The following is a 14620-nucleotide window of genomic DNA, read 5'->3' as shown; positions in this document are numbered from 1 at the left end:
AGGGTTGATAAAGACCCCATGGGTCAAAAGCCTAATACACATTGTCAATAAAACCCCTAACACAGTGCCCAAGCATATTTTTTGTTTCCTGAGCCCCAGCCCGCAAAACCCCAAAAAGGTACGTTTATTCATTCTGTCCATGGGTTGTATATGTGATATTGCAGTTTAGCCCCATTCACTTAGATAAAGAGGAGACAAACAAAACTTCTGGACAAGTGTGGCACTGTCGCTGGAAGAAAGTAGCTATGTTTTGCTATTCTTATACAACCCCCTATAAGGGGTTATCCAGGCATAGGAATACATAGCTTCTTTCTTCCATACACGGCACACGGCACAGTGTTGTCGTGCAGCTCCGTTCCATCGAAGTGAATAGAGCTAAAGTTTTAATACCAAACACACAACCTGGGGACAGGGATGCTGCCATTTTTGCAAGTACTGTAGTTCTGTTTTTTTGGGGGGATAATCCCTGGCGAAATATTATGGGATTAGGGCACCACCTACTGGAAAGCAAATATCAGCAAATTAGAAAACAAAATTTGTTGTATGCATAGTCAAAGGCTGATAATGACTGATTGAGGTCCTGGTAGGTTGTCCCTGATATCTGGAGCCATGCTGACCATAAAAAATTTTTTAAGACCATAACGCTGCCACCACCATCTTGTGTTTTCAGAGTAGGGTGTCTGTTTTTTTATGTTTCTCCCTCACACACCAACGCCCATCCATTCGATGAAGCAGAAGCCATGAGCACAGGTCCAGGTTTTGTTTCCGCAGTGAATATTAAAATGCTATTTTGTTAGCAGAGGTGCAGCGACTATCCACCAGCTTTGTAACTCCATACACCGTAGGGTTAACTGAACTGTTTCTTTTAGACACATCTAGTAGCCCCGGGGTGATTTGACAATGAACCGCTCCACCACAGCATGTCAGTTTGCCCCGTGCACCTTTGTAGCTGAATACTTGGACACTGTATTACAATTATAATAATGATTTATTTAGAAAAGGGATGACCACATAATTTGTCACCTATTGTTCCAGGAATAAATGTATATAAGACAGAAGGGTCATGGCAATAGTGGTAAAATAAGCATACAAAGCGGCAGAACCCTGACATCATTACTTCACTACTTGTTAGGCTAGGTTCACACTGCGTTTTCAGCATCCGTTTAACGGATCCGTTTTTTTTAACGTCCAGAAAAATAGGGTCAGCAACGTTTTTTGGTCCGTTTTGGTCCGCCAAAAAAAACGGATCCGTTTTTTTTATAATGGAAGTCAATGGAAAAACGGATGCACACAAATGAATCCGTTTTTTGCAATCCGTTTTTCATGCGTTTTTTGCAAAAAACGGATGTGTTAAACGGATGCTGAAAACGCAGTGTGAACCTAGCCTGACTCTGTAGCATTCAAAATCTTTCAGATGGACAGAGGCAGGAAGACCACTTGGTATATGTCTTAAACCGCTGCAGACCATGGCATCATTTAGTGTTTTTGACTCTTGGTCTCTCTGCTTGTTGCTGGAGATGCATTGAAGATGGCATCTGCAGTCATGTCCACATGTCCCTCCTGCAGTCCACCCCTAATCCTTATCCCGCTGCAAACACAAGTCTCCGTGCCAGGGATTCAGTCACTTGGTATAAAAAGGGACAGAGAGGTATTTCACTCTTATAAGCCCTTGAAGTGGTACTCTCAAAAATGTTTTCTTTCAAATCAGCTGGTGCCAGAAAGTAATATAGATTTGTACTTTACTTCTATTTAGAAATCTTCAGTCTCCCAGTACTTGTCAGCTGCTGTATGTCCTGCATGAAGTGGTATATTATTTCCAGTCTGACACTGTGCTCTCTGCTGACACTTCTGCTCTTTGTAGGAACTGTCCAAAGCAGGAGAGGTTTTCTATGGGAATCTTGCACTGCTCTGGACAGTTCCTGACATGGATATAGGTGGCAGCAGGGAGCACTGTGTCACACTGGAAAGAAAACACCACTTCCTGTAGGACATACAGCAGCTGATAAGTACTGGAAGGATTGAGATTTTTAAATATAAGTAAGCAAATAAGGAAATCAATTGTTTGAAAGAATTATTCACCTTTAAGCTTTAAGGTGAACAAGTAGGCTACAGAGAATAAATATTATTATTATTATTATTATTATTATTATTATTATTATTATTATTATTATTAAAAAAGGATGACAATTTAAAGGGGTACTCTGGAGGGATTTTTTTTTAAAATAAATGTGTCGGAAAGTAAAACAGATTTGTAAATTACTTTCATTTAAATAACTTGATCCTTCCAGTACTTATCAGCAGCCGTATATCCTGCAGGAAGTAGAGTATTCTTTCCAGTCTAACACATTGCTCCTGGCTGCCACCTCTGTCCCTGACAGGAAGCATTAGAAAAACCTCTCCCGTCAGAATTATTTCACAACTTTTCCACCTTTAATGTCACCTATATGCTGCACAATTAACACTATTAAACATTTTAGTGTGAAAAAATAAAAATGTCCTTGCATAAATATGCACACCCCTACAGTAATTCTTTGTTATAGTAGCTTGAATTTATGACATTACTGTGGACAGTTCCTCCCACGGACAGAGGAGGCAGCAGAGAGAGTGTGTCTGATAAGAAAGAATACACCACTTTCTGCAGGACAAACAGCAGCTGATAAGTACCGGAAGACTTGAGGTTTTTAAATAGAAGTATTTTACAAATCTGTATAACTTTCTGACACCAGTTGATTTGATTTTTGTTTTCTGTAATGCACCCCTTCAAAAAATTAATTAGATAAACAGACCCAGTCTGCTAAGTTCTTGTCCATTCAGGAAGACTTGTAAAATATATGTCTTTTGAATAATATAAGAAACTTATTACAGGGAGCCATGTAAAACTCGGCCACTTCTGTTGTAGTATTGGGTGTTTTTTGTACATGTGTGATGTAGGTACCTGCTTTGGCTAGTTTACTGTGCCCAATGGTCGGTAACCTCTGGGAGTGTTGAGGGTCACTTGGGCACTTGTCACGGTAACCTAGAGTGGTAGCAGACCCACCCAGGTAGTTGGTACCTTCACTCACAGCACAGGTAGATAACCCAAGTGTACGGTGGTGTGTGTGGGTGCGGGTGCAAACAGATTTGACAGAATCCTGTGCGTTTAGTCAAAATTAGAACACTTTACTAAATAAGACTTGAGTTTAACAGTACACGTAATACAGTAGTGCAAATCTTGACACGGGAATGTTGTGGCTGACAGTGAGGTAGAACCAGTGCTTGTAGAAAAAGGTGCTTAGTAGAGAGAAGGAAGAGGAATTGCCAGAGGAGTCCTGCCCAATGTAGCATATGTGCTCTGCCGCTACAAGTGTAGAGGTAGAGATAAGAAAATTTCTGTACTCACGGATGCCAGTTGTGGCTCTAAACTGCCTTATGCCCCCTAGTTGAGAGATATTCATCCTAGGTGGGCAATTAGAGCCCCAGTCATCGGTTATCTGGGTGTAGCAGGTTGCCGAGACTTCCCAGTCGTCCTGCGCTGCGCAGTAGTATATGTAGACCTTTTCCCTGGTAGCTTTGTCCTACTGGGGTCAGTTCCTCTTGTTTCAGGAGACTGCCCTGCATTGTTTAGAGAGGTTCCTGGCATAAGCTAGGGTTATCCTAGGTGGCTTCTTTCCCCTAAATGGACTTAGCACTAAATACTGAATTTATTTGCTTGCATAAAGAAAACTTTGGTTCGTAATCTTTGGTCCCTGACAGGGTCCTGGCCAAGCCAGGCCCCAGCTTAACTTCTGCAGGAACTGGTTGGTTTTATGTTCTCTCACTTTTAATACTAGTAAGGAACTGACTTCACTTCCTCCACCAAGACTAATTCTTCCTACAGGGGCTATTTTAAACCCTCCTGTGAGTGGTGGGGCTGAGTGTGTGTAAGAGAGAGAGAATAAGAGATAGGTTAGAAGAAAGAGCTCCTGTGACTGGTCAGCACACAAACACGTAGTACAAAACATTTGACACTTGGCTTCAGCTGTGTTTAGGAGAAACAACTAGAAAACACAGTACTACATCTCCCACTTGTGAACCTGAAAGAGTGACTCCAGTGCTCTAGACAGCACCAGTGTCCGGACACCACAACCAGCCAATAGGTGAGCAAACAATTGTTCATCAGGTGATGGATTTAATTTGATTTTATTTCCTTGACCGCATCAAGCACTACTTTCTGATTACATTTTCCACTGATATGGAGAGATGGAATTAGTGCCATCTGTACCTACGTAGCTAATACATACCAGGCAGAAGCTGTAGAAGTTGTTTGATTTTTTCTTTTGCTTGGCCAGAACGATATGGGGCAATTGCACCATGATTTTGGAGAGGCCACCATAGCCATTCCACATACTAATGTTATTTTACTGTGGGGCACTGTTAGTCTATACTTACATGTATTAGCAGTTTTTTCTGTGTTGGTGGCATAAAAAAAAACATGATGCTATCTGTAACATCTGTGATCATAAAATGGGTCGGGTTTGTGTTTAAACCCAGGTAAAACTTCTATGCGGCAGCACCTGGAACACCACCACCTGACTGCCTGTAAGAAAGAACTGGGACACCCACACCCCTCCTTGCCCGTAACCACCAACAGCTGCAGCTACCATCACTCAGCCCCTATCACTGTCAGTCAGTCACTAGGAAGCAGGAGGTCAAGAACATCTACCTCTGCCTCCTCTGTGGGGACCAGTAGGAAAACACTGCCACTGCTGAGACAACAGACTAAGGGTGAAGCCATCACAATAAGACGTCATAACGCCAGCACCCACCCTATGGAAAAGATGCTAAATAGATAAACTGTACCCACACAGGTCACCGTATTCATGCAGAACTGCTATTTCCAGGTCACCCATTGGCAGATGATGCGTGATGTCTGACGATTTGTGGTGCTATTTGAGGTGGATACTCTGTTGGACAGCCGCAACAATTACGGTATAAACGACATCATCCCTTTGCCTAAGACATGCCTGCCATGTCAAGACTGCATTGAGGAACATCATACGGTTTACCATGTGAACCTGAGCCCAGAGAGGTGGTGGTGCACGAAATGGATCCACACAAACGTGGGCACTTGCCTGTGTCCCTTCCAGAAAAGTCCCCATAAAAATATTTGCCCACCATAAGTATATAAGAGGACTTGTATATACCCAGCATTGATTTCTCATAGAGATTAGTGCTGTGTATACACAAAGCACTGATCCATTAGATCAGTGATACATTGCTCTGGCCTGCTGCAGACCAGAGCAATAGATTGCCGAGCCGTGCAAAGCTGAGGCCCAGCCCGGGCAGAAGAACGGATATGCGTCCCACTAGACACCAGGGACATGAGGTACAGAGCATATATGTCACGGCCGCGGTGGCTTCCCGCGTCCCGGGTTGCCGCCGCGACCGCCTCCTGTCCCGTGCAGCCGCCGGGGTCCTTGTGTAGGGACCCGGCGCTGCTGCTGCTTCGGCCCCTGGGGCGCCTCACCTCTCCTCCGTGCATGTCGCGGTCTGTGCCGGCCGGCGCGCGCGTCCCCGCCTCCTAGGGCGCGCGCGCGCCGGCTGTCTCAGATTTAAAGGGGCAGTGCGCTCCTAATTGGTTAGTGGCACCAATCACTCCCCTATAAATCCCAGCATGCCCTGTCCTTAGTGTTGGAGCCTCTACATGCTTCCCATAGCGTTGGCCCAGCCCCCTGTTGTTCCTGTGTCCTATTCCGCTACCTGGTCCTAGTCCCTGTTCCTGAGTCCTATCCGTTACCTGGTCCTAGTCCCTGTTCCTGAGTCCTATCCGTTACCTGGTCCCAAGTCCCTGTTCCTGGTTCCTGTTCCCCTGTCACTCCATCTGTTCCCGTGTTCAGCCTGTCACGTGCGCTCTCACCTGCAGACCATTGCCTGTGCCATCTCCTGCCACGCCTCGCCTGCCGACACCAGCAACCAAGCCAGGGGTAGCGACCTGGGGGTCGCCTGCCGCAGCAAGTCCATCCCGCCTTGCGGCGGGCTCTGGTGAAAACCAGCGGCCCCTTAGACTCCGCCCCCTGGTGAGGTTAGTGCCATCGCTGGTGTCGGTCCAGTGGATCCACTACTCCAGGTGTTACAGTAGGCTCCAACCATGGATCCCGACGAGGTGCCTGATCTCCGTGACGTCGCCAGAGTGGTCGCTCAGCAGGCGCAACAAATCCAGAAACAGTCGCAGCAGATCCAGCAACTCACTACCGCCTTACAGCAGCAGACTACTGCCCAGCGCACATCCCCTCCTGACGCTTCTTCTTCACTCCGACTGGCTCTCCCAAGCAAGTACTCTGGGGACTCTAAGTTGTGCAGAGGATTCTTGACTCAGTGCACCATGCACATTGAACTTTTGAGTAATCAGTTTTCCACCGAGCGCTCTAAAGTGGCTTTCATCATCAGCCTATTGGAAGGTAGAGCCCTGGCCTGGGCCACGCCACTGTGGGACCGTGATGATCCTGTTGCTGCCAATCTCCGGGCCTTCCTATTCGAGTTTCGCTCCGTCTTTGAGGAACCTGCCCGTGCTTCTTCAGCCGAGACTGCTCTCCTCAACCTCTCTCAAGGCAGCTCCTCTGTTGGTGACTACGCCATCCAGTTCCGCACCCTGGCAGCTGAATTGGACTGGAACGAGGCCGCCCTATTGGCCACCTTCAAGAAGGGTCTGTCTAGTCGGGTGAGAGACGTGCTCGCTGCCCGAGACCTGCCTACCTCCCTGAACGAACTCATTCTACTGGCCACCCGAGTTGATACTCGTTTTTCGGAGAGGGAGGAGGAGGTTCGGCATGAACATTTACTAAGCCGTTCCCGTCGCCATCCCCAGCTGGCGCCGGTTTTCCAGAATCCTGACCTTTCGATGTCCCAGCCCTCTCCTGAGATTCCTATGCAGGTGGAACGGGCTCACCTGACGCCTGATGAAAGAATCCGGCGCCTGGAGCGGAATCTCTGTCTCTATTGCGGTGGTTCCGATCACTTCCAGCTGGGATGTCCCCTACGTCCCCAAACATCCGGAAAATGCTCGCACCTAGGTCCGGTGGGACAGGTGTCCCTAGGTGTGAATGCCACCTTTCCAAGTCTGTCTATGCCAGTTTCCATCCGGACTCCCTCAGGACAAAATCATCAGACTACTGCCTTCCTCGATTCTGGGTCAGCAGGCAGTTTTATTGCGGCAACATTGGTCCAAAGATGGCGGCTACCCGTGACCCGACTAGCCAGGCCCCTGACTATCTCCTCGGTCACGGGCGAAATTCTTACCGGCCGTGTGTACTACCAGACCGCACCTTTAGTCCTCCAGGTGGGTCCTTTACATCAAGAAGAGATATCCTTCTACGTCCTGCCCTATTCTTCCCCCGCGGTCCTCCTGGGACTCCCGTGGTCCTCCTGTGACTCCCGTGGCTGCAAGAACATGCCCCTCAGCTGGACTGGAGAACCGGGGAGATTCTCAGTTGGGGTCAGGACTGTTCCAACCAGTGTCTCAAGTCACCTCAGACCAAGTGTACTATGTCGTTTTCTGTCCCTGCCAAGCCTCTATCCGGCCTACCGGCAGAAGACCAAGACTCGGCGGATGCCTTCTCTGCCGAGGTGTACCCTCTCTCCGTACCCAAGACTGAGGTCATGTCCTCTCACCACCGGGAGAACTTACAGAAGGACCTCGTCCACAGACCCACATTCCCTTGCCACGTTATACCGCCTGATCGCCTAGTACCAGTCGTCACCTCCACTCTTCGGAGAGTACCCCCCGGAAAGACTCATGTTCACCCTGCGCTTCGAAGAGGTATTTTGAAGTGGGGACATTCCTCGTTGGAGGCCGGGCACCCTGGAGTCCGTAAGACCGGCCAACGGATCTCTCGCCACTACTGGTGGCCCAGTCTATCCCAAGATGTCAAAGACTTTGTGGCTTCCTGTACCATTTGCAGGCAAGAAAGAGGGGGAGGCCAAAGGGGGGGGGGTACTGTCATGGCCGCGGCGGCTTCCCGCGTCCCGGGTTGCCGCCGCGACCGCCTCCTGTCCCGTGCAGCCGCCGGGGTCCTTGTGTAGGGACCCGGCGCTGCTGCTGCTTCGGCCCCTGGGGCGCCTCACCTCTCCTCCGTGCATGTCGCGGTCTGTGCCGGCCGGCGCGCGTCCCCGCCTCCTAGGGCGCGCGCGCGCCGGCTGTCTCAGATTTAAAGGGGCAGTGCGCTCCTAATTGGTTAGTGGCACCAATCACTCCCCTATAAATCCCAGCATGCCCTGTCCTTAGTGTTGGAGCCTCTACATGCTTCCCATAGCGTTGGCCCAGCCCCCTGTTGTTCCTGTGTCCTATTCCGCTACCTGGTCCTAGTCCCTGTTCCTGAGTCCTATCCGTTACCTGGTCCTAGTCCCTGTTCCTGAGTCCTATCCGTTACCTGGTCCCAAGTCCCTGTTCCTGGTTCCTGTTCCCCTGTCACTCCATCTGTTCCCGTGTTCAGCCTGTCACGTGCGCTCTCACCTGCAGACCATTGCCTGTGCCATCTCCTGCCACGCCTCGCCTGCCGACACCAGCAACCAAGCCAGGGGTAGCGACCTGGGGGTCGCCTGCCGCAGCAAGTCCATCCCGCCTTGCGGCGGGCTCTGGTGAAAACCAGCGGCCCCTTAGACTCCGCCCCCTGGTGAGGTTAGTGCCATCGCTGGTGTCGGTCCAGTGGATCCACTACTCCAGGCGTTACAATATAAATGCAGCTGTCAGGTTTAAAAGCGGCATTTAAATGCTTAATTAGGCGGCGCGGCAGCGGGACCTGCTTCAGCTAACAGAGGCGCTTCCTGGCTGCAGATAGCAGCCGGGAGTGGCGCCATTGACAGTAGGGTCCCGGCGGGACCCCTCTCTGAACTCCCCTTGTGCCGCCATGACCTATGAGGTACATCATGGGATGCGAAGGGGTTAGAAAACCACATCTTCAGATTTACTGCCCATGGTGTAGACCAATTAATCCATTTGCAACACAAGCATATATTATCCACAGCAGCTCAATGCCTCCACAAAGTGCACCATGCAATCCATACCCCAAAAACAGTATTATCCAGGTCAGTGCTTTATGGCTTTAAAAAAACAAACAAACAAAAAAAACAGGACACATAGTACATCTATCGCTAAACCTTATTGTGACCTGTTCTATCAAAATTGTTTGCACCTGCTGGGCACCATCACGAAGGGAGTCATGAAAAGATCTGAAGAACAAGAAACATCACAAATTGAATAGAATGTTCTATAGCTGGAAATGGTTTTGTTTTCATGTACAGGACGGCTGTAAATGGCAATTAAAGCAGCATGGCGGAGAGAACGCTCAGTGGGAACAATCTGGATCTGATTTTCCAGTGCTTATATAATTGGCTCCCAGGTGGACGCAGTAAGAGTGGTCCTGAGGTTTATCTTGTCTGTCTTCATATTGAAAGCCTTATGGTGTCTGTGTGGTATAAAATCGTTGGCAGATAGAATTTTCTGTGCCTCACTTCTTTCAGAACAACCCACAGGCAGAGGAATATTAAGATAGCTTTATTGGATTTAAAGAGTCACAAACAGGCTATCTTACTCAGTATCTGACTCTGATTCATTATGAGAAAGGAAAATAGAAAATGGGGAGTGGCTTAAAGGAGAACTCTGGACAAATGTATAAAAACCAGGGTGGGCAGGGGGTGGTGTGAACATAATGAAGAAGTTATACTTACTTGTCTCAAGGCCTTCAGAGCCACAGCACCACCAGGTCACTGTTAGCCTAAGGTCTCCAGTTTTATTCCAGTTCCTGTGTCATTACGACCCGACAGGAACTATCCGCTCAGCCAGTCAGTGACTGAAGCCAGTCACAGGACCAGGAGGTATGGGAGATTGGCAGGTGACTGTAAGCTGTGGTACTGAGCTGCGGGGGGCACAGGTACAGGTAAGTATAACATCTGATTATGTTTCTACTGTGGCGGCTCAGATGTAGTGAGCAGTGACAGACGGACGGTCACAGGTTAGGTGGAACAGCATGACTCCACTGGTGTAGTGGTTAGCCTAGGTATAGCCCTGCCCATTGGTGTTTTGACGTGACGCCAGTGCCGGTTGGGCACACAGGTATGCTGGCACACCTGCTTTTATTTTGAGTAGGCTGGCTATACCTTCTTCCCTTGGGCAATTATCACGGTGATCCGGAGTGGAGTAGTGACCCACCCGGACTATTGGCAGTGTCATCCACAGAAAGGGGAGATAACCCGAGGGAAGTGTGATTACTGTGTCGGTGCTTGGTGAAGAACCACAGAGTCCCGTTAAAATAAATATAATCTTGTTTACTGTGAAAATACTAGACACACAAAAATACAGTATACCTTCGTCTTGATAAGTTACTTTATACTTGTGAAACCAGATCTGTACTGAAAGTAGAAGGAGTGACACAGCCGTGCTGGCTGAGCTGCGTACTGAGAGGTAGAAAAGGATCAGAAGAGCAGAGAGGAGGATGTTGACGGAGTCCCCATCCAAGTAGTATTGTGATCTGCCGAAACTTTAGAGGTAAAATAAGGAGAATATTTGAGAGTAGAGAGAATACTTGTGCCGTGTTTTGACTCTTCAGTCTTTGCACCACCTATTGCCAACCAGTGTAGGGTGACCCGTCCTAGAGGGTGACAGAAGCCCCAGACCTTGTTACCTAGGATGAGCAGAGTGGTCAGAGTTCTCTGATTACACCCGCGCTGCAAGATAGAGTGCTTTGGGTTCTAGCAACTTTGCTCTATCCGGATCGGTTCCTTTACTTCTTGTGGATACTGTCCTGCACTGTGTTCCTGTTGTCCATTGCATGGATTAGGATGATCCCTGACTTGTCCTCTCTAGTAGTAGCTTAACACTGCATAGTGTGTAATACGATTGCTTGAGGGAAAACTGTGTTTAGGTACATGTGCTCTGCTCAACGTATAGACCACAACTTGGACTGGCCAGGGCTCAACTTGACTGCTGTAGGGAGCATCCTAGCTTGCGTCCTTCCTCTACAGAATCCTAAGCAAAAGGCCTCACACTTCCTCTACCCATGTGACACCCTTCCTACAGCTTCTGTAAACTGTGCTGTGAGTGGGTGAGGAGTGCGTGTGTAGGAAGTAAAGAGAAAGATGATAGGTTAGAAGAAGAAAGAAATCTCATTGGTGTACAGATCCATGTGGTACATAAGAAAAACAATAACCCTTTAGCTCCTACCGCTGTGCAATTTCTGGACACAAATACTTGTAACGACGACATCTAGTGGCAAACCTTTGGTGCTGCTACATTACCACTTACTCTATTAAGTACAGACTTTTGCGAAGGGTGTCAATACCAACAACCGTGGTGGGAAACCACACTACCACCCCTGCTCTCCTACCAACCAAGGGGTGGCATAAGGAAAAAAGCTTTCCCTACCCTCCTCCTCCTTGATGGACAGCTAAGGCTCTCCCTGTCAATGGTGTTGCAATTGACAGTGATGTATTGTCATTGATATGCAGAGCCCAAGCTGTCCCTCAAGGAAAGAGAGAGCGGGGAAAGTGAGCAAGGAGAGGCGTTGAGACTGAGAGCACTGCCCCTGCCATAGCCTAGGCTACGGCACTTCCAGACAGTAATAACATATATTTTTTTTTTAACTGTAGCACCAATGGAGATGCCATATACAAAGGTGCCATTACTTTCATTGCAATGTATGTTATATGCACATGTGGCCCTTCAACTTAAAGGGGTTATCCAGAGTTAGAAAAACATAGGGAGAGATTTATCAAACTGGTGTAAAGTAGAATTGTCTTAGTTGCCTCTAGCAACCAATCAGTTTCCACCTTTCATTCCTCACAGATTATTTGAAAAATTAAAGGTGGAATCTGATTGGTTTCTAGGGGCAACTAAGACAATTCTACTTTACATCATTTTGATAACTCTCCCCCAAAGTTACTTTTTCTTTAATCAAAACAGCGCCATACTGTACCTGTCCTTGGGTTGTTTTAGGTATTACAACTTGGCTCCACTCACTACAATGAAACTGCGCTGCAATACCACACACAACTGAGGACACGAATGACCCTATTTAGATTAGTGGACTGAGAGACATGGGAGTTCACTAATCGAAAATGCATGTGAAAAAAATCAGCATAAATGCACAATATGAATACATGTGAAGTCTGTTTCTGATTTTGACTCAAAATATTGACCAATATATTGAATAAATTCTATGGGGGAAATTCATCAAGGGCTTTGAGCCTATTTTTAGGTAAATAACTAGATTTTTCGGCCATTTTTGGTCTAAGTCCTATTTATGAACCAGTGTTCGATGGGTGAATATTTTTTAGATGCAACTTTTTTTTAATCTGCCTGTTTTGAGTATTCACTCAAAAATTCCCATAATCCGGGATTAGCTCCCAATTTACCATTTGCGACTTTTTGGTCGCACAAGCAGGTGCAGGCCTGCGTCTGGTCAGCACCAGTTGAATTTGCCTGTGCAATTTTTTACTTTTTGCAACAATATTTGCTACTTTTTTTACTTAGATACATTCACTATGGCAATGCTACATTTTTATAAATCACACACAATATATTGGAACAAAATATACACCAGTCCTCATTAGAATAGTCACACACATTAGACTCCTTAGTAAATGTCCCCCTAGGTGTGAACACAGTCCTTTATTTGTTGTTCTCTAAAGATCTACTTCTGGTTTTCACTCAAATAAAACCCTGTAATGAGAGAAAGTTATTCTGGCTGACGGCCTTAATATAACGGTATGTTGACACTTGGTGCAGATTTAACCAATATAAATAAGTAGATAAAATCTGCAGCAAATTCAGTAGGTGTGAACGCACCCTTATGGCCTTTTACCTCTCCTCTTTCCAGAGCTCACAGCTTTGCTGAAGCCCTGGTGTATCATGTGAGAGGACACTCCTTATAGATTACTCCCAGACGTCAGCTTATTTCTCACAAAGGGGGAAGTCAGCTGATATAGGAGTCATGTGACTGCAGGAGACAGCAGCAAGGACATGGCGTGCACACGGCTACTGCTGCTCCTGGCAGGGCTCTGGTTGTCAGGCAGCCATGCTTTCACACATAGGAGGTTTCGAGTCAAAGCTGAAGTCCTGGTCACAGTGCAGGATCGCTGGTTTACACAAAGGCTGGATCACTTCGATGGGGCTGACACCAGAGTCTGGCAGCAGGCAAGTTATACTGAGACACTCATAATACTTTCATAGACTAATACTACAAGCACCTAATCTTAGTTTCTCTTCTATGCCACAGTAATGACAGGAACCTGTCAGTGGTATCTGTGGAGTGTGACCCTCTTAGACTGCGGTTAGATAGTAATTCTGTGCACGTAACTGTATGTACGTCTCTGGACTTACCTGGTGATGGTACGGCACCTGCTCACCTTTAATGAACTGTGTTTCACTGCATGAGGTGTGGTCTGACGGGACAGGTAACACTTATACCCTATAAGGTTATGTTCCACAATGTAAAAATATGGGCGAATAACTGGCGTTGTTGCTAAAAAGCAGCCAATATTAATAATCATGGTTGGCCGTTATTTGCCCTTATTTTTACCTAACTCTACCTTCTATTAGGCTGGGTTCACGCTATGTATATTTGAGGCTGTATTTGGTCCTCAAGTCAGGTCCTCATAGCAACCAAAACCAGGAGTGGATTGAAAACACAGAAAGGATCTGTTCACACAATGTTGAAATTGAGTGGATGGCCGCCATATAACGGTAAATAACTTCCATTATTTCAATATAACAGACGTTGTTTTAAAATAACAGCAAATATTTGCCATTAAATGGCGGCCATCCACTCAATTTCAACATTATGTGAACAGATCCTTTCTGTGTTTTCAATCCACTCCTTGTTTTGGTTGCTATACAGCCTCAAATATACGCAGTGTGAACCCAGCCTTAAAAGTGTAAAAGAAGGAACAGGTTGCTGCCCTGGCAGAAATCTGCTACAGCTAATGCTACAAGGCAACAAAAATAACACAATGCCGCCATAGTGTCACATTGCAACATAAGACACATCGTAACTGCAATGTGACAGTAGCAGATAGTCCACCGTTGGTGTATTTTTGATTGCAGGTCATGAATCTGCACTTTTTTTTTTTTTTACACATTTATGATGCTGTGACTGGCATATCTTACTTTTTAACCCCCATTTAAACCTGGGCCATCAAAACCACACAAACCTAGTATAGTGGTATCATGGTTTAAGAATAACTTGGATTAAGAGTGTTTTGCAAGAAGAGATCACAGTTTTTCAAAATTGTAACTTGGATTAAAGGGGTTATCCAGTGCTAAAAAAACATGGCCACTTTCTTTCAGAGACAACACCACTCTTGTCTCCAGGTCAGGTGTGGATTGCAGTTAGGCTCCATTCACCTCAATGGAACCGAGTAGCAAAACCCCGCCCAAGTTGGAGACGAGTGGTGCTGTCTCTGGAACAAAGTGGCCATGTTTTTGTAGCGCTAGATAACCCCTTTAAGAGCATTGCTTTGGATTAAGAGCTCCCTGTGCTGTGGGGGAGGGGCATGGCCTGTATAGGGTGGTCTACAGCTCTGTACTGTGACCCAGGAAGTTCCCCCTTACCTTCCAAATCATAGCAGTTCCACTCCAGACTGAGGCTTACATCAGGGGACAGGACTGGGA

The 14620-nt window shown here is 46.9% G+C and overlaps 1 protein-coding gene across 1 annotated transcript in view; it reads left to right on the top strand.

Moving 5' to 3' along the window:
- Window positions 1-12930: 12930 nt before the first annotated feature.
- LOC138795792 (putative serine protease K12H4.7) overlaps window positions 12931-14620 on the top strand; it is a 32668-nt gene continuing 30978 nt past the window's right edge. Inside the window, exon 1 of the mRNA XM_069975362.1 lies at window positions 12931-13144. Coding sequence (XP_069831463.1) covers window positions 12971-13144 — 174 coding nt within the window. The 5' untranslated portion in view covers window positions 12931-12970. The remainder of the gene's footprint in view (window positions 13145-14620) is intronic.

Source organism: Dendropsophus ebraccatus, chromosome 6 (assembly GCF_027789765.1).
Source record: "Dendropsophus ebraccatus isolate aDenEbr1 chromosome 6, aDenEbr1.pat, whole genome shotgun sequence".
In the NCBI taxonomy this organism is placed as follows: domain Eukaryota; kingdom Metazoa; phylum Chordata; class Amphibia; order Anura; family Hylidae; genus Dendropsophus; species Dendropsophus ebraccatus.
This window is presented reverse-complemented; position numbering and strand designations above follow the sequence as displayed.